The sequence below is a fragment of the Triticum urartu genome, chromosome 2A (assembly GCF_056163025.1).
Source record: "Triticum urartu cultivar PI428250 chromosome 2A, HENAU_Tu73, whole genome shotgun sequence".
In the NCBI taxonomy this organism is placed as follows: Eukaryota; Viridiplantae; Streptophyta; class Magnoliopsida; order Poales; family Poaceae; genus Triticum; species Triticum urartu.
This window is the reverse complement of record NC_141874.1, coordinates 733,722,568-733,744,580: the sequence shown is the minus strand read 5'-3', so window position 1 is coordinate 733,744,580 and position 22,013 is coordinate 733,722,568. Positions and strand designations below refer to the sequence as shown.

Genomic DNA, 22,013 nt, shown 5'->3' with positions numbered 1-22,013 from the left:
TGTAACCCAAAGATGTGATGTCATCTTTGAAACTCTCTGTGAAGTGGTCATACATGTATGCTGGTGTGGTATTTGATTTACCCTTACTGTACTTCCATCAGGTTGTAGTCTGGCAAACAAGTACCATTTGCAAGGATTGCCACCACCATCTTAACCTTTGCACCGAGCATAAAATTTCTTTCGATCAGTCCACATAGTCTTGGCATCAAACTCTTTTTTCACTTCATAGGCCCTGAAAGACATCCTAAACTCCTTCATGCTTGGCCACAACTTTCCCACCTCAATAATTGGGTTCTCTTTGTCATACAAACAAACCAGCTCATTATCATTTGCATCATCCACATCATCTGCAGCCTCTCTCATCAGATGTTCTTCATCCTCATTTGCATTTCTAGGGCCTGTGTTACCTTCAGCAGGCAAAGAATTGTCATCCTTCTCCTTATCTTTGTCATCAACTTGAATGCCAAACATTTCGGCCATATCAATGTCAGATATTGGTGTAATGACCAAATCTGTTTTTTCATTCAACTCTACTACATTCCAGTCAACAACAATCTTCCTAGCACTATGGGTTCCCTCCTCTCCATCTGCATCAATCCCTGTATCTTCAGCTACTACAGTCGGTTCAGTCAACAATGCCAACATCTTCTTTTGTGAAACCCACTCATCATCTTCCATCTGTGTAGCCCTCTTTGATTGCACATAACCAACTCTGGAATGAGTTTGCAGATCAATTAGCTCTGCATAAAATGTTACTTGTTTGCTTGCCCACCCTTCTTGCTGATCAATTTCAGCAACCATGGATTCTCCATCTTCAATTCTCACATATTCACCATTATAGTTATCAAAACGTTGCAGAGATACCTCTTGTTCTGGACCCCAAACAATACTCTCCCCAATTCTCTCCACCAAATTGCCCACGGCCTTCTCCTTCATGCTCTCCAATTCCTGGGGATCAACATCTACAAATTTGACATCCAACCTCACGGTGGTATCTCTATCAATGTCTTGGACACTGCCATCACTGAGCTTGGCTTTATAGGGAAAAAATTCCACTATAATTGCGAATGTGGTGGAAGAACCTGAACCTCCCCTGTTTTGTCAATGGCAGGCAGCGGCAGCAGTCACTACCAAATCGAGTTCGATTCTAAATCGCCAAGAAAAGAGGGTGGCATTACCGATTTGAAGCACTGTCTCCTCGCTCCATCTCATCCAGCCCTCGCTCCATCTCCTATCCAATCGAGATTCTAAAACGCCAAGAAACAGGGGCAGCATGAGGCCACAGATTTATCCAAAATTCAGTGGAATGGGAGTAGTGTTTGGAAAATACTCACTCGCAATAGCCGCTGCAGAGATAGGCGCTCCACCACCGGGCCGCGGAGAAGAAACAACCCCCGGATCCAATGGAGCCCGATTCTAAATCGCCAAGAAATAGAGGGCAGCATGAGGCCACATATCCCCCAAAATTCTGGGGAGTGGGACTAGGGTTTCGGGCTCACCTCGTAATAGCTCTGCCGCTGCCGAAAAATGCGCTCCACCACCGCGGAGAAGAAACCGCTGCTGGAGAAGATGCTTACGGCGGCGCCGCTCGCCCAGTCCAGCACGGGCGAGTCGAGCACGGTCACACAGTCCCAGGTCGAGTCGTGGACGGTTGACTCTTGTCTACGTGGCCATAGGTGGACCCCACCAGTCAGAGCACATAACCCCCAGTGTCCTAACCAAACCTCAGCCTAACTAACAGCCAACTAGCCGCGTAAATGGTGTGTCGCATGGGAGCTATTTTTTCCAACGCAGATGTCGCATGAGAGCTATTACAGCCAACGAGGTCGCATGAGAGACAGTTCACACCAACAACGTCGCATGGGAGCTATTTTCCCAATTACATCATTCTAGTAGGGTGCGGTTTGAGACAAACGCAACTAATAAGGTTCACCTAGAAGCGTACCAGGCATAATTTACTAGTGGCGTGTGCTTCCAGCCGCATGCCACTAATGATCAACCTAGTAGCGGCGCACCGCATGACGATGTGTGCCACCGCCAATTAATTCTGGGCCTGCATGTGGGCCCCGCTTACTTGCGTCCTTTGACTTCCATGGCACGTCACTAGTATAGGTTGTAGTAGTGGCGTGACGCGTGTTCTATTGCGACAGGACATTAGTATATGAGATGTGGGCCTGACTTCCTTGTGGCGTCCCCTTTCTACTGCATGCTGCCAGTGTTGGGATTGTTAGTGGTGCACAACACTTTAGGCATGCCACTAATTGCTACAAGAGGCAAACCCACTATGCACAACATGTGAGGCTACACTCACTTCTTCTTCCTTCCATCTCACTCACTTCTTCCTCCCTATCCCTCTCCCTCCCATGTTCCTTTCTCCAAAATAATCTTTCCAACCCTATTGTTGCACAATTTTAGACCTAGCTAACTAATTACCCTAGATCTAGCCATATAGCTACGTTGCTCCTTCACCCTCTCCCACATGCACTAAATTAACTCTCTCCCTATCATGTATAGAGCCTCACTCTGGTTCGATGGTGTAGCTCGGATGGTATGACCCTCTCTTTTTGGTGAGTGTGCCCTTCTTGAATAAAATGAAATTTGTGGTATTATTTGTGGAAATGCATATATGTTTGAGACACTGAACATTTGTATTCGGTCATGAAGCTGGTATTACATCGAGATGAGTGACTTTTGTCCGGCCATCGATCCAAGGAAACAACTATAGTTGGTCTATGCATAATTTGCTTTTTGGGGATATATGCATGAGTGGCCAATGCAAGCATGGCACTAGTATCCAGTCCACATAAGGCATGTCCCTTATCGTGTATCCTCTGGACCATGATGATGTTAGAGCATCTCCAATGGATGGATCATGTAAAATAGGCCGGGGCCATTTTTTACATCACAAGAGGGTAAAAACGCCGCTTCAGTAGATGATGCAGATGCAAACATATTTACTCGAGGGATAGGGCGTGATGTAAAATTTTCACCAAGCGATGCAAAAATTTGCATCAGTTGGACAGCTCGAGCAAATTTTGCATCACCAGGGAGAGCATCTCCAATAGATGATGTAAAATAGATCGGAACCACTTTTTACATCACAAGAGGGTAACAATGCTGCTCCAATAGTTGATGCAGATGCAAATATATTTACTCGTGGGATAGGGCGTGATGTAGAATTTGCACCAAGTGATGTAAATTTGCATCAGTTGGCAGCTCGAGCAAATTTTGCATCACCAGGGGGACCACATGGCTAGAGAAAAATTTGCAACAGCAAGTGTTATGTTTACAACACTTGTTGCTCCAATCGATGATGTAAAATAAGGCACCCACAAAAGACAATCGTGATGTATTTTACATCATCTATTGAAGCTGAATGTTTTTGTGAAGTAAAAAAGCACTTTTATGTGATGCAAATTTTGCTCGAACCACAACTTGATGCCAAAATTTACATCGTCTACTAGAGATGCTCATTTTCTTAGCGCTAGCGCAGTTAAAACTTTGGATTCATCGCCCAGATATGCACAAACGACGCGTACGATAGCATCGACGCAGAACGACTATTGCAGCCCATGCATTTCATGCCTGTCGCTCCGACTCCGAGTAGCTGCCAGCCTTTAGTGACCGTTCAGTCCATATCGAACGAGGCAGCTGGACAAATTAGTTGAAGGAAAACTGTAGTGATCCCTCCACCGGCCGGCACCGTCGGAGCACATAGCGAATAGGTGATCGACACGAACGACGCTGACGTACTCTGTTAGGTTTGTTCACTGAGCAGTAGTTAGTGGTACAACTAGTTAGCAAAACGTGTTAGGAAACAAGCTGGCGATCGACCGCCATCATTTTGTTCTAGTAGACTCTAAAAGGACATGCACCAGAGTATGACTACTCGGAGCGTGACATGACTGTAGCTATACCGGAGATAGCTTCGCCATCACTGTCGAGGGCACCGCGCGCGCTTCCTGTCGATCGTCCGGAGCATCCACGACGCGGGCGCTTGGCCCCCAGGGAGGTTTCTGAATTGGAGTTCCGACTTTCGTGGCACAAGATGGTGTCCGGCCGTAGGATATGACGATCTTCCCTATGCGTTTCCCATCCAACTGAGTAAACCATCTATCTTGTCCTTTCCCCTTCCCAAGCTTTGTTCTAGTACTATATATTTACTGACTCTGTTCCTGAAAAACAACCCTATGCTGCTATGCCTAAGTTCAACCTTCTCGCCATGCCCATTGCACCACAGACGATTCTGCGCCCATTTGGCGTTAACCCCGTTAGCCGCAGTCTTGGGCGGCATGCCCGGTTCGGCTTCCGCGCGAGCTCCGCCGAGGCAGTGAACTGGGAGAACAAGCAGGAGAGTAGCAATGGGAGGAGGAACAAGAAGATATCGGAAGAAACCGGTTTGAAGGCTCTGTATGATGATGGGTTCGGGAGCGTCACCATGAAGGATTACTTAGAGGCGGTGAGGGCCATGCCCAAGGACGACGGCGGGCCACCTCGATGGTTCTGCCCCGTCGAGTGCGGTCGGCCGGTGGTTGACAGGCCACCTCTGCTGCTGTTCTTGCCAGGTAGGTCCAAACGTTGTCCTTCCTTTGTCAATGATAGTATATATAAAGGTGGTGCTGTTTCAACTTTCCGATCAAATCATCAAAGAATCATATAATTCTTGAAAATATTATGATTAGGATCCCTAGAAGGTATATTTAACTTGCTTTTCTTCTGCTGGTAGACTAATTTTTTTTTATAACTGTGAGAATTGCAGGAACCGATGGTGTCGGAATGGAGCTCATTTTGCATCACAAATCATTGGGCATGTCAGTATTGTATTCCTACCATCCATATATTACCATGGCGTTTCTAAGTAACTTAATTTACTCTCGACTATTCATGTGTTGACGTTTTCGGCCGTCCAATATATTATGGACCGTGATACCTAGCGATTAGGCGTCGGGTAGTAACATATCCGAACAACTCCATCCCGCACCTAGGGCTCTAAATCATGTGCGTCCCTAGCACTCGCTAATCCCGGAAGACTTGTTCTCCACCTAATCATCCTGCCCTCGCGCACGCTTGCTTCCACTGACTTTTTTCTTTCTCCCCAAAAGCGCACATGCCAACATTGAACCGATGGTGGTTTTTCTCCGCTTTCCTTTCTAGTCACAAAATAATATTAAAAAAAGAAATAAAGTGCTAGAAAGGAGACTTGAACCCATGTCTATTGAGTAGCTACTAACCCCAAGAATTAACTCAACCAGCTTTACTTGGTGTTTGCTATACATAAACAGGGGTATTTGAACCCTTCTTTCTACCATATTAGAAAAAAAAAAGTTAATTTTGGGATTGATAACTTTCGCATAAGAAACATGATAACTATGACATGACCATCATGATAACTTCAACATTAGCACCCTCGTAACAAATAGCATGGTAAGGTTGATAACTACATCGTTAAAAAGCTGATAACTAGAGCGTTAGAAGCATGGTAACTTTAGCATGATAAGGTCGATTACTTCAACATTAGTACCCTTGTAACAAATAGCATGCACTAGTAGAAAAAGGGTCAAACGTGAAGCACATTAGTGTCGGTTTGAATTTGAGCCGGCACTAATGGTACCATTAGTGCCGGTTCGAACGACTATGCATTAATGCCGGTTCGTGTTGAACCTTTAGTACCGATTTGTGCCACGAACCGGTACTAAAGGGGTCTGACCTATAGTACCGGTTTGTGACACAAATCGGCACTATAGGGCAATTTTCAAACTCTACCCCCCCCCCCCCCGGTCCCCCCCGTGTGTCGCCATTTCAGTTCTGAAAAAATCAAAAGAAAATGATAAAAACTTCAAAAAATAAAATCCTTCGAGAGGTAGCTATATTACTACATCTACTAGTTAGGAAAATTTGAAAACTTAAATTTGGACATGTTTTGCAAAAAGTGTAGGGAAAATGTAAAACGGCTATAACTTTTGCATACGATGTCAAAAAAAAACGTATAATATATCAAAAAATTCAGTACGAAAATCCGCATCCGATGGAGATCGCCTACGGCCTGTTTGCAATTTTTTAGAATCCTCAAATTCCAAAAGGAAAAAAAGATATGGTCAAATTTAAGTTTTTTTAAATTTTTTTTGTTAAATCTGGTCAAACTACTTATTCAAGAAGTATTAATGTTACTACATAATTATTCAAGAATATTAGTGTTACTAAATAATTATTTCAATTTTTTGAATTTTGGTCAAATCTGGTCAAACTATGGTCAAACTTATTCAAGAAATATTAGTGTTACTAAATAATTACTGTTTTTTAGAAAAAAAGTTTCAAACTCAAACAGTGAAATGTGTGACTTCATGCTCAAGCTAAACTCCTGAGGGTTAATAGGATTGGCATCTTATTATTGTCAGGAAAACAACAAGTGCAGACTTGGAAACGAAGGAGAATAGAACCCGAAAGTTAAGCGTGCTCGGGCTGGAGTAGTGAGAGGGATGGGTGACCGGTCGGGAAGTTAGATGATTTGGAATGAGTGATCCACACTTGAGCAGTTAAGAGAGGTGATTAGAGACTAAATCACCAAATAATTCATAAAAATTAAAAATTAAAAAAATCAAAAACAATTCCAAAATTTTCAAAATAAAAACCTTTAGTACTGGTTGGTAACACCAACCGGTACTAAAGGTCCCCCATACCAGGGCGGGAGCTCACGCCATGTGGTGGCACTTTAGCGCCGGTTCGTGCTGAACCTGTACTAAAGGGGGGGGGGGGGCTTTAGTGCCCACCAATTAGTGCCGGTTATGGAACCGGCACTAAAGGCCCTTACGAACCGGTTTTAAAGCTCCGTTTTCTACTAGTGATGGTAAGGTTCATAACTATATCGCTAGAATGTTGATAACTAGAGTGTGAGATGCATGGTAAGTTTTGCATGGGCACCATGATGACTTTACATTGAAATTGTGAGGATAGATTTCAACAACTCACCTCCCCCCCCCCCCCACACACACACACATTTAAAGTTACCATCGTGTTTGAGTTTTGCATGGGCAGCATGATGACTTTACATAGATATTGACACAATAGTTACCAGGGTATATTTCAACAACAAATATCCCCAGCCAAAGTTACCGTGGTGTTTTATACGTAAGTTATTAGGTCTGGGGTGTATATATTATCATGTTATTTACACGGAAGTTATACCAGGGGTATGTTTTAACATCTTATTTTTCTCCGGGTCAAAGTTAACATGGTGTTCATATGTAATTTACCATTTCTGTGATATGTAAGTTATCATTCAATTTACAAAGAACTTATCGGGTATGGTTCACCAACTTTTTTCCTGAGTCAAACTTACCGCAATGTTTGTACGTAAGTTATCAGGTATGTGGTGCATATATTACCAGGGATGAAGGGAGCTAGTCCCTATTACTACCTACCTCCTCAACCAGCCTCCTCACCAACATAAATCACCTCAAGTCTATAAGTGGCTAATGATGTGTGGGCGCCCTTCACAACACCATGAGACCATCAACGCACACATATAAAGAGAATCTGATTGCTTAATCAATAACAAAGTACTAACCATGCAATGCAAGGATTCATCCGAATCCTCAAGAACTAGTACAACTACTCAAACATAATAGAGGGAGAAGGCAAGTTGCAAGCCGGCACGGAGCTGGTGGGGGAGAGGAACATGGCGTTGGCGATGGTGATGGTGGCGGCGCCAACAATGGACATGGTGATGGTGGCTACGCCGGTGATGAAGACCGCACCGGCCCGAAGGCGAGTGCGAGTGGTTGAACTTGACTATATGCCACTTGTGTGTTTTTAGGGTACTATATTTTTAGGGTTTGAAGGTTTGGGGTGTGTTACAATTTCTTTATTGACGATTATGAGTACATATTACATCAATAGTAATAGTTACGGTTAGTTTGGGGAAGAATCGTAGTTTCAAAGGTAAAATGTAATGAGGCTCGAGAGTGAGCTGATAGTTTGGTATTACATGAGTGGTCAAGTGCAAATACAAAAGCGATACAACAATGTGAGAAATTAATGGCCGTTGCACTAGTTTGTCAGCGTTCTTTGATAATTTTCTCAATGGTCGTTTTGCTCTTCTTGGTCTTCCCGGTTTACTTTAGCCCCATTGTGACTCCACCTTTTGAAGGTACACCTATCTTAGGCAATGTAATTTTTCTCCTTCTGGTAGTGTAAATTTTACCATTATATTCTTCCACTGGTCGCCGAATTGGTCAAATTATTCCTCGTCCATGACTCTGTCCATTCCAAATATTCTCCTTTTACCTCTCCTCATGAGCACATGGCTTGGCTTTGCCAAGCTGGTTATGTAGAAGCACATGGCCTGGCACTTAATTGGGTCATATCCACGACTCATTGTTGGTGGTGATTCCTTTCACACTCTTCCTAGTAGGTTTTGCGGGTATAACCATGGTAGTGAAAGTATGTTCTTTAAATATGTTGATCTTCGCCGAACTGACATAAACATTGCGACCATATACTCTCTCGAGTAGTCAAGTACCCAGATATCTTTGAGCTTGTCGTAGTATATGTTCTTTACTTTATCGATGAAGGCCTCCATCATCACCCGAGTTCTCGTAATCACTATCCTTGTCTTTGGCCTCTGTATAGACTGTGTATCCATTGATATCATATCATTGATAAGTCATGACATAGGGGCCATGTGCCATGAAGAATATTGTCTTTGCTTTGTCATCACCCTCGGGAATGGGTTATACAAAATGTGATCTTTGAACTAACATGCTAAGGAGGATTTGTGTTGTCCCGCAATTTGGTCCTCATTCTTTAGTTTCCCAAGGTCCTCGTACTTTTCTCTTATTGTGTTGAGGCATTTCTCCAACCAAGCATCGACCACTTTTAGGTGTTGCTATGCTATTGTGTGCGCTCTGTACAAGTCCTCGCATTGGTTGGTTCATCAATGCCCACATGAAAATCCTTCTTCCCAACCTAGTGACATACTCCTTCGATCCTGCCAACGTGCTTCTTATAACAGGCAGGCCAATAGATTTTTTCACATCCATGTAACACATCCAAAATGTGAGGCACTCCTATGGAGGAAATCCCTGGACGATGTTTCCATCAGTACGGGCCCTATTACGAATGTATGCCTTGACAAACTCATTCATCCTTTTGAGTGGGAATATGTTGGGCAAGTATATCAGTCCCTGGTCTATGATCGATCTTTGGGACAACATGGACCAATAGATGTACGATAATGTCAAAGAATGCAGGTGGGAAGTAGATCTCAAGCTCACACATTATGACAACCATCTCTTCCCGTATCCTTGCAAGACGTTTCAAACTGATCGTACTTTGATAGATAACATGTGATGATGAAAAGATTACAATAGTCAATAAGTGTTTCACGAACGAGATTGTCCTTTATCCCTCTAAGTGCAACTTGAAGTATCTTTGTCATCATCACGTGACAGTCATGAGACTTCATCTCAGACACCCTTCATTTCTTCACATTTGGATATCCTTGTATGCTCCCAGAGTACCTGAGACTAACTTTGATACTTGTGAGGCACTTGAAAACATGATCAAGGTCCTTTGGCGCTAGAGTGATGAAAGCAAAGGGACATTCATTCTCGAATTTTTAACATTCTTGTGCATAAGTGTATCCTCCTGATCTGCCTCTAGCTCGTTCGCTATATTAAAGTATTTTAAGTATTGTTTTGCATATGAAAGACAAGAAAACTCTTAGAAACATTCTTTGGGATATGCAAGATATCAATACAATGATGCGTATTGAGGACTGGATAGTAAGGCAACCCCCAAAAACAGACTTCATTTTCCATACTTTTAACAATGTTTCATGGGCTTCCGCTTCTTCCCGGGCTTAGGGCACTCTTTTAGAACGTTCAACATCCAAAGTGTTTCTTCCCTATTCCTCTTAACTAGATTTACTTAGGTTTTAGTTGTATCGCCGAACAAATATGGATGACTTCTCCACTTGTCATTCTTTTTGAGCCACCTTCGATGCCCCATGAACAAGGTTTTATGAGAGACATCATTCCCTAACCGCGGAAAATGTGTATTATGTATACACTTGACCCATGCTTGGTGTCTATGGCACACCTTGCCAGAGATATATCTGTAACTGAGATAATCATGCACATCAAGATCAATGCAATTCTCATAAGGAAATGATGTCCTTCGTTGGCATCCCAAGTATTGACCCCTTCATCAGCCCATAATATGCCTAGCTCCTCCTTCAATATCTGGAGATACATGTTAATGTCCGTCCCTGGTTCCGTCGGCCCTTGAATTAGCATAACCATGTGTACATACTATCGCTTCATGCAGAGCTAAGGTGAGAGATTGTAGAACCATACAAACATGTGCCAGCTGCTATGTGTGTTGCACTGGTTGCCCAAAGGATTCAGTCCGCCCATACTCACACCCAAACTGATGTGCCTTGCTTCTTCGCTAAAAGCAGGGTATTCCTAGTCAAGTACTTCCATCGTGAAACGTCTAAAGGGGTGTCCTAACATGCCATCATCTTTAACCAGCTTTTTCCTTTTTTGTGCCAATACACGAGCCTTATTTCTTTCTTTTTTGTGCATAGACATTTCAATCGGGGAGTGAGCTGAAAGTACGGTACAGCATTCTGAGGATTTTTATTTCCCCGCTTCTACCGAGGTTCCTCGCACTCTAGACATTCTATTAGTTCCTTGTGCTCGTTCTTATAAATGATGTACACATTGACACACGTGTAGTATTTTATGTGGGACAAATAAATAGGGAACATGACCTTTTTGGCCTCATTGATACTACTAGGCAACACGTTCCCCTCAAGAAAAACTTAGTGTAGAAACTCCAATGTGTCATCGAGGCTTGCGTCCGAGCTTTTGTGTTTGTCCTCGATTTCCAGGATTTTAGTGTGAAGTTGAGGCGTGTGTGCTCAAGATCACAATTGGGATACAATGAAGTTTTTGATACTTCCCCGAATTTCCAACTTGGCAGCCTCTTTAAGAGTCACTCTTCATTACTTGTCTTCTTCACAAGCAACTCTCTGCACCATTGTGGCCAATGTGTCCTGGGACCTCTTCATCATTTCTATCGCATGAGCCAGATCTAGAGAGAGAGAGAGAGTTAATTTAATGCATGGGAGAGGGTGGAGGAGAGAGAGTAGCTAGCTAGAGAGCTTAATTAATTGTCTATATCTAGGGCTAATTAGTTAGAGGGTGCTTGGATCCAAGGGACTTACTTTAGTCTGACTAAAAATAGTCTCTTTAAGAGGCTAAAGTTCCAAGCACCCCTGACTAAAGAGAGGCTAAAACTAGTCTTGAGACTAAATTTTTTTAGTCAGGGGTACCCCTACTAAAATGTGGATTAGTCCTCTCTCTCCTCATTTAACTCCTCTCCTTTAACACGGACGAGTTCTGGATTGGAGGGTTTGGAGGATAATAAACTTGATTTTAGTCTTTTTAGTATTTGGATCCAAGCATGGATGAGACTAGCAAGTTTTAGTCCCACTACTTTTAGTCATGAGACTAAAACGTATCCAAACACCCTCTTAGATCTTCAAACGTGCAATAATGTGTGGGAGATTTTGAGAAAGAATAATGTGGGAGTTGGAAGAAAGGAGGGAGGGAGAGAGGCTTACATGTGTAAATTGATTTTACCTCATTTATTCATCGTACCTATTAGTGGCGCCTGTAGCAAACAACACACCACTAATTAGCCAATTACTAGTGACGAGGAATCATGTGGGCACACCACTATTCAGTGGGTCCTAGAAACTCACCTAGCAACGGTTATTAATGGCGCTCAGAGAAACAGCACACGCCGCTATAGAGCTAAGCACTAGCGACGTCCATAAATAAAGTCAAACTACTAGTGAGTGGTGCCTACATGCGAGCCAGGCAGAAATTATTAGTGGTGTGTGTCCTAATTTGCACGCTGCTACTAATTTTTGTCGGGCCAGCTTTTGGGTGGAACTTACTGGTGGCGTGCACTACGGCCGACAGACCATTGATGAGTGATTATTAGTGTCATTCATCTTTCACCTACAGACCATTAATATTTTGTTCACTTACCAATGGGATGCTGCTTTAGTGGCGCACCACTAATATGGTAATTCTATAAGGGGTTCCTCCACCGGCGTGGCATTGACTATAGTAGATGTGTTTGGTTCCTTGAAGTGGGGTGTGTGAATTATAGTAGGCGACAATGTTAGTCTTCTTCGAAGTCATCGGATGAAGTTGACAATGCTAGAATCTAGTTGACATGGGGAAGAACCCCTACCGAAGTGCGAGTAAGCCTTGGTTTGGTCACTTGTGCCGATCCAGTCCGTCGCCCCTATATGCATCCCTATGTGCAAAGGTTCTCTCTCACATATTGGTATTCTCATGATTCCCCACTTTCTCTTGCACTTCCTTGTTAGCGGTAGAGCCGATTTTGGATGACTCCTAGACGGGGCATATGATACTCTATGGGTGAAATTGTATTTACTTTACACAGGGTCATTTGTGCATCCCACGAGAACTAGGTTTGTCTTGTGTAGTAACCATTTGTATGCTTTGTGTAATCAATTTGATCAATGGAATATTTTTGTTTACAAATTTAAAATTTGATATAATAATGTTCAATTATTTTCTACTTTTTTATCGGCAGGGTATTTGAGGTGGGCTGCTTACACATACCAATAAACGATCGTACACCATTTGGAGGTACAGATAGATTGGCTATGTTTCAGAGAATAAAATGTTTGTTAGCATTCCAAGTCACCAGAGATGTACTACATAGTTTTAACCAAATAAATATAGAGAGATCCATAAATTATAAACTTGAACTCCTCCACCTCCTTATTCTTGATGATCTAGTAGAACGTCAGACTTTTTATTCTAGAATCAAAGATACCTCATATTTATCTTGCATTAAATCCTAAGAAAGTTAATTAATATCAGAGAACATGTTTTGTATCCATATTTATATCCCCCCCCCCATTTCAAAATAATTCCCGGGTTAGGTTCGCCTCAAGTCAAACTTTGTGATGTTTGACCAAGTTTATAGAAAAAATATCAACATTCACAATTCCAACTGGATATTATTAGATCCACCAAGGAATATGTTTGCATATTTTTATTTATTTGGTATTGTATATGTTGATATTTTTAATATAAATGTGGCCAAAACTTACAAAGTTTGACTTAAAACAAAACTAATATGGGAAGTATTTCGAAATGGGGGGAGTATAAACATATGATTTCTTAGAAGTCAAAACCTCTAAACCATTCATACACCCCTCAAATTATAAACATGCCCATTTTTTGTTCTAGAAGTGTTCATACACATTGCCTCATATTTATTTGCATTAACTTCTAAGGAAATTGTGCTCAGAGTACATCTATTGTATCCATTATCTTATAAAGCATATTATTTGCCAATCTAACTAATTAATTTAATTACACATGGTCAAATTAATCTAGACCCTTGCTAATTTACATTGGATAATACAATGATTCCCATAATAGATCCTCTAAAATCTTGCTATTACCTCACTAATTGTGACTTACTTAGGCTACTCGACAATATATTTTTCATTGTAGCTTTTTCTGTGCACACGGAGAATACATTGATTTGGTTGGATTTTCTTCGTATATATTTATGAGATTAGATATTCCATGTTTACCTGTGAGTTTTATGAAGACCTAAATATTAGATATTTCAAACCATGAGTGGAGTCGCATGTTTTCCATTTCCAAAATTCTGATGAATTTATTTGAATGATGGCAGTAAGCTTGTAGTGTTTTCTATGACTTCATAGTACATAATTAACTGTTTTGTTGGAGCTAGAAAATTCGGTGCCGGGAAAATAGTATATTTTCTATTAAAGAGGATAACCCCGGGTCTCGGCATCGATTAATGCACATAAGCATGGAAAATAGTCTATTGAATAAATATGTGGTGTACAATGTGCAAATATTTGCTTGTGCGTGGGTCCTAGTGTAATCAAACATTGTTACTTCTATATTATGGCCTTTGAACACTAGTAACAGGAACCACCTTCATAGGATTCAGTGATTCCTACTAAATTTAAATGCATACAGGGCTAATACAAATAGTGGAAGAATATATCAAATATGAGCATGCTTTGTCACCAAACAGACCAATATTTTTTATTGGAAATTCACTTGGTGGATGCTTGGCAATATCAGTGGCAGCTCGCAATCCAAACAAGGATTTGGTTCTAGTGCTAATAAATCCAGGTAGGTGAATATTTTATCTTGGCTTTAATTTGATTGGGTACTTGCAAATTGCAAAATAATAATTCAATATGTTATTTCAGCAACGTCATTTGCCAAAACTACTGCACAAGCCAACTTGCCTCTTTTGGAACTGATGTCAAGCAACCTTTCAGTTATACATCCACACCTTCTAAGATATTTGATTGGTAAATTTCCCGACTTTTTGTTATGCCATTTTATGTACGTAGACTCATACTTGTTAGTATGGAGTAAATATTTTCATCTTTTATAATTGTATATGATTAGATATTAATTTAGAGTAACTTGCACTTTTGCAACCTATTGCAAACTTGTGACAATTTTTACCTCATAGTTGATGCCTGGTAACTACCCCCTTAATATAAAAGATTATAAGACATACCCAATGATAGGCCAAACACATGTGTCAGAGATATCGTGATCATTGACTGCTTAGAAAACCCATGCATGTTTTCGTTAGGGATATTTGATATGGCACAAGGGCAGTGTGGTGCGGTCGAACCTGTTTGATGGAATTTCCGTAAGTCAATATAATTTGATGAACTCTGGGAGAATTTTTTATAATTCTGTATTCCCATCAATAAAGTAATACTTGTCTGGCTTATCTATCACGTCAACTACATCCTTGTCCTAAATGACAGGGCCAGCATTTCAATCCAGAAATATAATAAAATAGGGTAAAAGTTGTCAGTGTGCCATAACTAAGGGGTAAAATGTCGCAAACATATTTAAATGGGATAAAAGCTATCACAAGATCACAACTAGCTGTAAAATATAATGAATTTACCATGGTTTTAAATAGCCCGCTATAGCTCCGCTATAGCACGCTATAGCGTTTAGAAAAGGTCCCGCACTAAGAGTCTTTTGTTCAAACACTTGAACAAACATTTTAAATAGCTCGCTATAGCATGCTATAGCATTTAGAAGAGGTCCGCTGCTAAGAGGCTTAGCGCGCTATTTAAAACTTTGGAATTTACCATAAATTTCATATAAAATGAACTATTTTGAAGATAACATTACTTCGTGTATGTCGAGTGTATTTTGCAAAGTACCTACCAAAAGTATGATAGTCGTAGATTTGTTTGGTAATGTGACATAATCTCAAGTCACCAGACGGACACATGACAAAATTTTACCCAGGTTCCGGCCGCTGTGATGTGAATAGCAGCTCTACTCATGCTTACATGTGATTATATATATTAGATGATATTACAATGGAGCAACACAATGGCGTGCTCCTCAAGTTGTATGTGAACTCGGTGAGTTCTCTGGTGAACGACCAAGATGACATGCCTAGACTGGATCTATCTTTAGGTAGTCTAGGCCTTGGAAGATCTTGGATGTTCGACCTTAGTCTTAGTGCCAGATACTTTTATATAAGGGTGTAGGTCAGTTTCCTCCGTTCCTCCATCTCGACCTTCTTGTGCTGCATGCTGCGGACTTCTCTAAGTTTAGTATCTGTATGATTCCTCCTTTTGAACCGTGGGTGCATCTAGGAATCAGCCACCTAGGTGACAAAGCATGCTCATATTTGATATATTCTTCCACTATTTGTATTAGCCCTGTATGCATTTAAATTTAGTAGGAATCACTGAATCCTATGAAGGTGGTTCCTGTTACTAGTGTTCAAAGGCCATAATATAGAAGTAACAATGTTTGATTACACTAGGACCCACGCACAAGCAAATATTTGCACATTGTACACCACATATTTATTCAATAGACTATTTTCCATGCTTATGTGCATTAATCGATGCCGAGACCCAGGGTTATCCTCTTTAATAGAAAATATACTATTTTCCCGGCACCGAATTTTCTAGCTCCAACAAAACAGTTAATTATGTACTATGAAGTCATAGAAAACACTACAAGCTTACTGCCATCATTCAAATAAATTCATCAGAATTTTGGAAATGGAAAACATGCGACTCCACTCATGGTTTGAAATATCTAATATTTAGGTCTTCATAAAACTCACAGGTAAACATGGAATATCTAATCTCATAAATATATATGAAGAAAATCCAACCAAATCAATGTATTCTCCGTGTGCACAGAAAAAGCTACAATGAAAAATATATTGTCGAGTAGCCTAAGTAAGTCACAATTGGTGAGTTAATAGCAAGATTTTAGAGGATCTATTATGAGAATCATTGTATTATCCAATGTAAATTAGCAAGGGTCTAGATTAATTTGACCATGTGTAATTAAATTAATTAGTTAGATTGGCAAATAATATGCTTTATAAGATAATGGATACAATAGATGTACTCTGAGCACAATTTCCTTAGAAGTTAATGCAAATAAATATGAGGCAATGTGTATGAACACTTCTAGAACAAAAAATGGGCATGTTTATAATTTGAGGGGTGTATGAATGGTTTGGAGGTTTTGACTTCTAAGAAATCATATGTTTATACTCCCCCCATTTCGAAATACTTCCCATATTAGTTTTGTTTTAAGTCAAACTTTGTAAGTTTTGGCCACATTTATATTAAAAATATCAACATATACAATACCAAATAAATAAAAATATGCAAACATATTCCTTGGTGGATCTAATAATATCCAGTTGGAATTGTGAATGTTGATATTTTTTCTATAAACTTGGTCAAACATCACAAAGTTTGACTTGAGGCGAACCTAACCCGGGAATTATTTTGAAATGGGGGGGGGGGGGGTATAAATATGGATACAAAACATGTTCTCTGATATTAATTAACTTTCTTAGGATTTAATGCAAGATAAATATGAGGTATCTTTGATTCTAGAATAAAAAGTCTGACGTTCTACTAGATCATCAAGAATAAGGAGGTGGAGGAGTTCAAGTTTATAATTTATGGATCTCTCTATATTTATTTGGTTAAAACTATGTAGTACATCTCTGGTGACTTGGAATGCTAACAAACATTTTATTCTCTGAAACATAGCCAATCTATCTGTACCTCCAAATGGTGTACGATCGTTTATTGGTATGTGTAAGCAGCCCACCTCAAATACCCTGCCGATAAAAAAGTAGAAAATAATTGAACGTTATTATATCAAATTTTAAATTTGTAAACAAAAATATTCCATTGATCAAATTGATTACACAAAGCATACAAATGGTTACTACACAAGACAAACCTAGTTCTCGTGGGATGCACAAATGACCCTGTGTAAAGTAAATACAATTTCACCCATAGAGTATCATATGCCCCGTCTAGGAGTCATCCAAAATCGGCTCTACCGCTAACAAGGAAGTGCAAGAGAAAGTGGGGAATCATGAGAATACCAATATGTGAGAGAGAACCTTTGCACATAGGGATGCATATAGGGGCGACGGACTGGATCGGCACAAGTGACCAAACCAAGGCTTACTCGCACTTCGGTAGGGGTTCTTCCCCATGTCAACTAGATTCTAGCATTGTCAACTTCATCCGATGACTTCGAAGAAGACTAACATTGTCGCCTACTATAATTCACACACCCCACTTCAAGGAACCAAACACATCTACTATAGTCAATGCCACGCCGGTGGAGGAACCCCTTATAGAATTACCATATTAGTGGTGCGCCACTAAAGCAGCATCCCATTGGTAAGTGAACAAAATATTAATGGTGTGCAGGTGAAAGATGAATGACACTAATAATCACTCATCAATGGTCTGTCGGCCGTAGTGCACGCCACCAGTAAGTTCCACCCAAAAGCTGGCCCGACAAAAATTAGTAGCAGCGTGCAAATTAGGACACACACCACTAATAATTTCTGCCTGGCTCGCATGTAGGCACCACTCACTAGTAGTTTGACTTTATTTATGGACGTCGCTAGTGCTTAGCTCTATAGCGGCGTGTGCTGTTTCTCTGAGCGCCATTAATAACCGTTGCTAGGTGAGTTTCTAGGACCCACTGAATAGTGGTGTGCCCACATGATTCCTCGTCACTAGTAATTGGCTAATTAGTGGTGTGTTGTTTGCTACAGGCGCCACTAATAGGTACGATGAATAAATGAGGTAAAATCAATTTACACATGTAAGCCTCTCTCCCTCCCTTCTTTCTTCCAACTCCCACATTATTCTTTCTCAAAATCTCCCACACATTATTGCACGTTTGAAGATCTAAGAGGGTGCTTGGATACGTTTTAGTCTCATGACTAAAAGTAGTGGGACTAAAACTTGCTAGTCTCATCCATGCTTGGATACGTTTTAGTCTCATGACTAAAAGCAGAAGTTTTACTTCTTGCAAGGTTCCTTTTCTATATTAGGGCATTGCACATTCAATTGATTCCTATTAGGGCATAAAAAAAATAGGGCTCTCACACTAATATATTTGGATTCAGTGGCAACCAGAATCTGCCGCCATGTGGAGAAGCTGATCGACTATTTAAGATGCTGAAAAACTGCAAAGTTAGATACTTTAGGAACCGGGGTCATACACTACTCATGGTATGCACTATATATCGTACTCATGATAAATGCTTGATAATGGCTTCTTCGTTTTCACTTGATCTGTTGTTGCTAATTCTTAACTCTCCAGCCAAACAAGAAGAACTACTTTACCTTTCAGTATGACCTTTACAATAATCTTCACAGTTTAGTGTCCTTACACAGGAGCGTGACTTCAACCTGCTAACTGTCATAAAAGGGGTCAACATGTACCGCCGTGGAAGAAAATGGGATGCCGTGACCGATTTCCTTCCACCTACATTTACAGAGTTCAAGAAATCAACCCAAGATTTCAGGTATGTATTCAATTTAGGAAAGATCCACTCTACCATCACATGGTATTTGTCCAGGATAGCGGACTGATTAGCTGAACTCTTCTTCAGATTGCTCAATCAATCAATGAGCCCAGTCTTGTTGTCTACTCTGGAGACTGGAAAAATTGTACGTGGACTCGGTGGTGTTCCTAACAAAGGTCCTGTCTTGTTTGTGGGTCGTCACCAACTCTTAGGGATAGAGATGCCTTCACTTGTTCAAGAGTTCTTGAAAGAGAAGAAAGAAACTATCCGAATATTGTCCAACCCACTATTTTTTGTTGGACATAATTGGGCTTTGCGACAGGAGTTATCCCTATTCGATGTAGTATCTATGTACGGGGGAGTTTCAGTCAGTCCGATCAATATGTATAAGTTATTCGAGAGAAATGAATTTGTTCTCCTCTATCCAGGCGGTGCTCGGGAAGTTCTACACCGGAAGGTGAACTAAATATTTTTTTTTGCATTTGTACAAATGAATTTCATGTTTGCTCCCACCGTGCATAGGAGCTGTCCCCTAGATTTACTAATTAAGTTGAACTGGACAGGGTGAAGGCTACCAGTGCTTTTGGCCAGATAAACCAGAATTTGTAAGAATGGTAGCCCGTTTTGGAGTTACTATCATACCATTTGGCTGTGTCGGAGAAGATGAAATTTTAGAGGTATTCTTTTCGTGCCTTTGTATATTGAATTAACTCAAGGACACAGTTTGCTACTTTTAAATTATTTTTCATGATCTTTTTATATTTATTGTAACAGAGTAATATCAGACACCTTAATTAGTGATCACTATCATACATTCAGGTTTTTTCTAGGGCAAGTACACATTGCACGTATATCTCCTTCCAAAACAAGAGAGAACCTATTCTGCTAATTCTTTGTTCCTTTCCTTCTGCAGATAGTCCTGGATTACAACGATCAAAAGAACATCCCTTATCTCAAAGACTGGATAAAATCATTCAATGAAGATCTTCCAACTCTAAGGTCAGATATCTATCGTCCTGACTCGTTTCCTTTGAAAAGGGGAGTTAATAATCAAATATTTTCTATTGCTAAATTATTTGCTCAACACTAGCCATGCTCAGCTGTAGTAGGAACACTTTTATTTCAGAGATACGGTCATTGGAGAGGATGGGAATCAGGCCTTGCATCTCCCAGTTGTTCTCCCTAAGGTACCAGGTCGCTTATACTTCCTGTTCGGCAAGCCAATCAAGATGAAAGGTCTGAACAATCTGCTGATGGACAAGAAACAAGCAAGCGATTTGTATCTACACACAAAATCGGAAGTGGAGAACTTAATGTCTTATCTTAAGAGGAAGAGAGAAGAAGATCCCTACCGGAGTATAACGCGGCGCATGTTGTACCAGGCCGCTAGGGGTGCTTCCGCTCAAGTGCCTACTTTTGAGCTGTGAAAATCGGGCATCGATGCACCTTTCCATATGGTGGTATTGCTGCTTGGAAAATCTCCATACATCTTTAGTTTACAGAGTTAGTCTTGAGATAAATTTCACGGACTAACAAGGATGCAATATTCAGAATGAACTAAAGAAAGTCCAACATTGCTCTGTACTTCAAATCAAAATATAATTAGGATCGGAAGAACATAGTGTATAACACCATTTGCTTCTTGTGTTGGGTTGATGAAGAGAACACAAGCAGTGTAAGGTGGGTGCTGGGGATGCAAAGGATGAAATGAGGGATTGAGCAGATCACAATGCGGGGAGCCGTATAATCAACTAAAAACAGATACAGGTATACTGCCGTTGCTGCCATGGTACGCAGATCTACGAGCCTTAAATGTAGTGAAGTCTGACCCAGATTAATCTGAGAACATTCTAAAGCAACATAATATCCTCCTTCTTTCGGCATTTGAGCAACTGAAGATAACATACAGAGCAAGAATAGTCTGAAGCAGAACATTCTCGATTAGTCTCTTCAATTAATGACAGCCTAGATTGCACGGATACGGATACGCGTACCAGTATATCCGGGTGATACACACATGTAAATACGTTATTTCTGAAAAGTGCCAATATGGGGATACGTTCGACTATTTTTGAAAACAATATAAAAAATTTGATATCAATAAGCATGAAGCCATTCCACATATATTTAGTCAATGCACGAAAGTACCTTTCAACAGTAAAATTAAAAAACTAGAAAAAAAATCAAAAAATTCTGATTTTTTTACATACTTCCGCAAATGTTTGTTGTGCATACAAAATTTCATCACGAAATCACATTGGTGGAAGTCGTGCCAAAAAAACAAAATTAGAACTCCAAAATGCTTTTGTAAGTAACATTTTCAGAGCATCAATTTTGTTTTTATTACCGCGCCTTCTACCAATGTGATTTTGCGATGAAATTTTGCATGCACAACAATCATTTGTGAAAATAGGCCACAAAAAAAATTCAGAATTTTTTAAATTGTTTTTTTATGTTATTGTTCACAACAGGAGCATTTGCTCCTAGGTGTAGAAACTCCACGTCCGTCAATGCAGTCCATTATCTCCTATCTTATCCATGATTTCCAACAAAAGTAAGAACCAAAAGCCAACGGGTTCACCAAGCATAAAAAGTACAGTTAGAGAGAGGGAGGAGGAAGAGGAAATCAGCAGCCTTCCATTAGATATAATTTTATTTCTACATGATAGTGAGGGGAAGGGGAGCGGGAGCACCGGGGAAAGGCGCCCCCTACTGTCACTACTACTACCTCCGTCCGGGATTATAGGTCTCATGGACAGCTTAGGTGCATACGCGTTTACAAGGCCGCTGCCTCGATAGGACCGTGAAAAGTGAAAAAGCATTCTCAAGGAATGCCTCGATCGCCCCCCGCATCGCTACGTCTCCAGCGTACAATTAATTCCTCCATTAATTCCCGTGTTTCCTTTAAGAGATGTGGGCCAATGCATGCGAAAGGGAGCTCGCACATTGGGTCAAGTTATCCACGGGAGAGAGAGAATACTAGTCTCGCGAGAGTACCGCTGCATGCACGCGTTGCCAGCCGAGTTCCAAAGCATTGCATG

General features: G+C 40.7%; 1 protein-coding gene across 1 annotated transcript; it reads left to right on the top strand.

The window, feature by feature from the left end:
• Positions 1-4,222: 4,222 nt before the first annotated feature.
• LOC125531786 (phytyl ester synthase 1, chloroplastic-like) lies at positions 4,223-20,399 on the top strand. Its single transcript, XM_087542355.1, has 12 exons — positions 4,223-4,565; positions 4,760-4,811; positions 12,640-12,695; positions 14,076-14,234; positions 14,315-14,419; positions 18,447-18,477; positions 18,571-18,676; positions 18,842-18,972; positions 19,060-19,429; positions 19,536-19,649; positions 19,886-19,971; positions 20,099-20,399. The coding sequence occupies exons 1-12, from the start codon at positions 4,223-4,225 to the stop codon at positions 20,397-20,399; spliced, it is 1,854 nt and encodes a 617-aa protein (XP_087398481.1).
• The last annotated feature ends 1,614 nt before the right edge of the window (positions 20,400-22,013 follow it).

Excerpts from the sequence above, each read along its gene's own strand:
- LOC125531786 (XM_087542355.1), top strand. The coding sequence starts at position 4,223 with ATGCCCATTGCACCACAGACGATTCTGCGCCCATTTGGCGTTAACCCC. Across the intron at positions 18,478-18,570 it reads GAAGTTTTACTTCTTGCAAG|TGGCAACCAGAATCTGCCGC; the intron begins GTTCCTTTTCTA and ends ATTTGGATTCAG. Across the intron at positions 19,430-19,535 it reads GGGAAGTTCTACACCGGAAG|GGTGAAGGCTACCAGTGCTT; the intron begins GTGAACTAAATA and ends TGAACTGGACAG.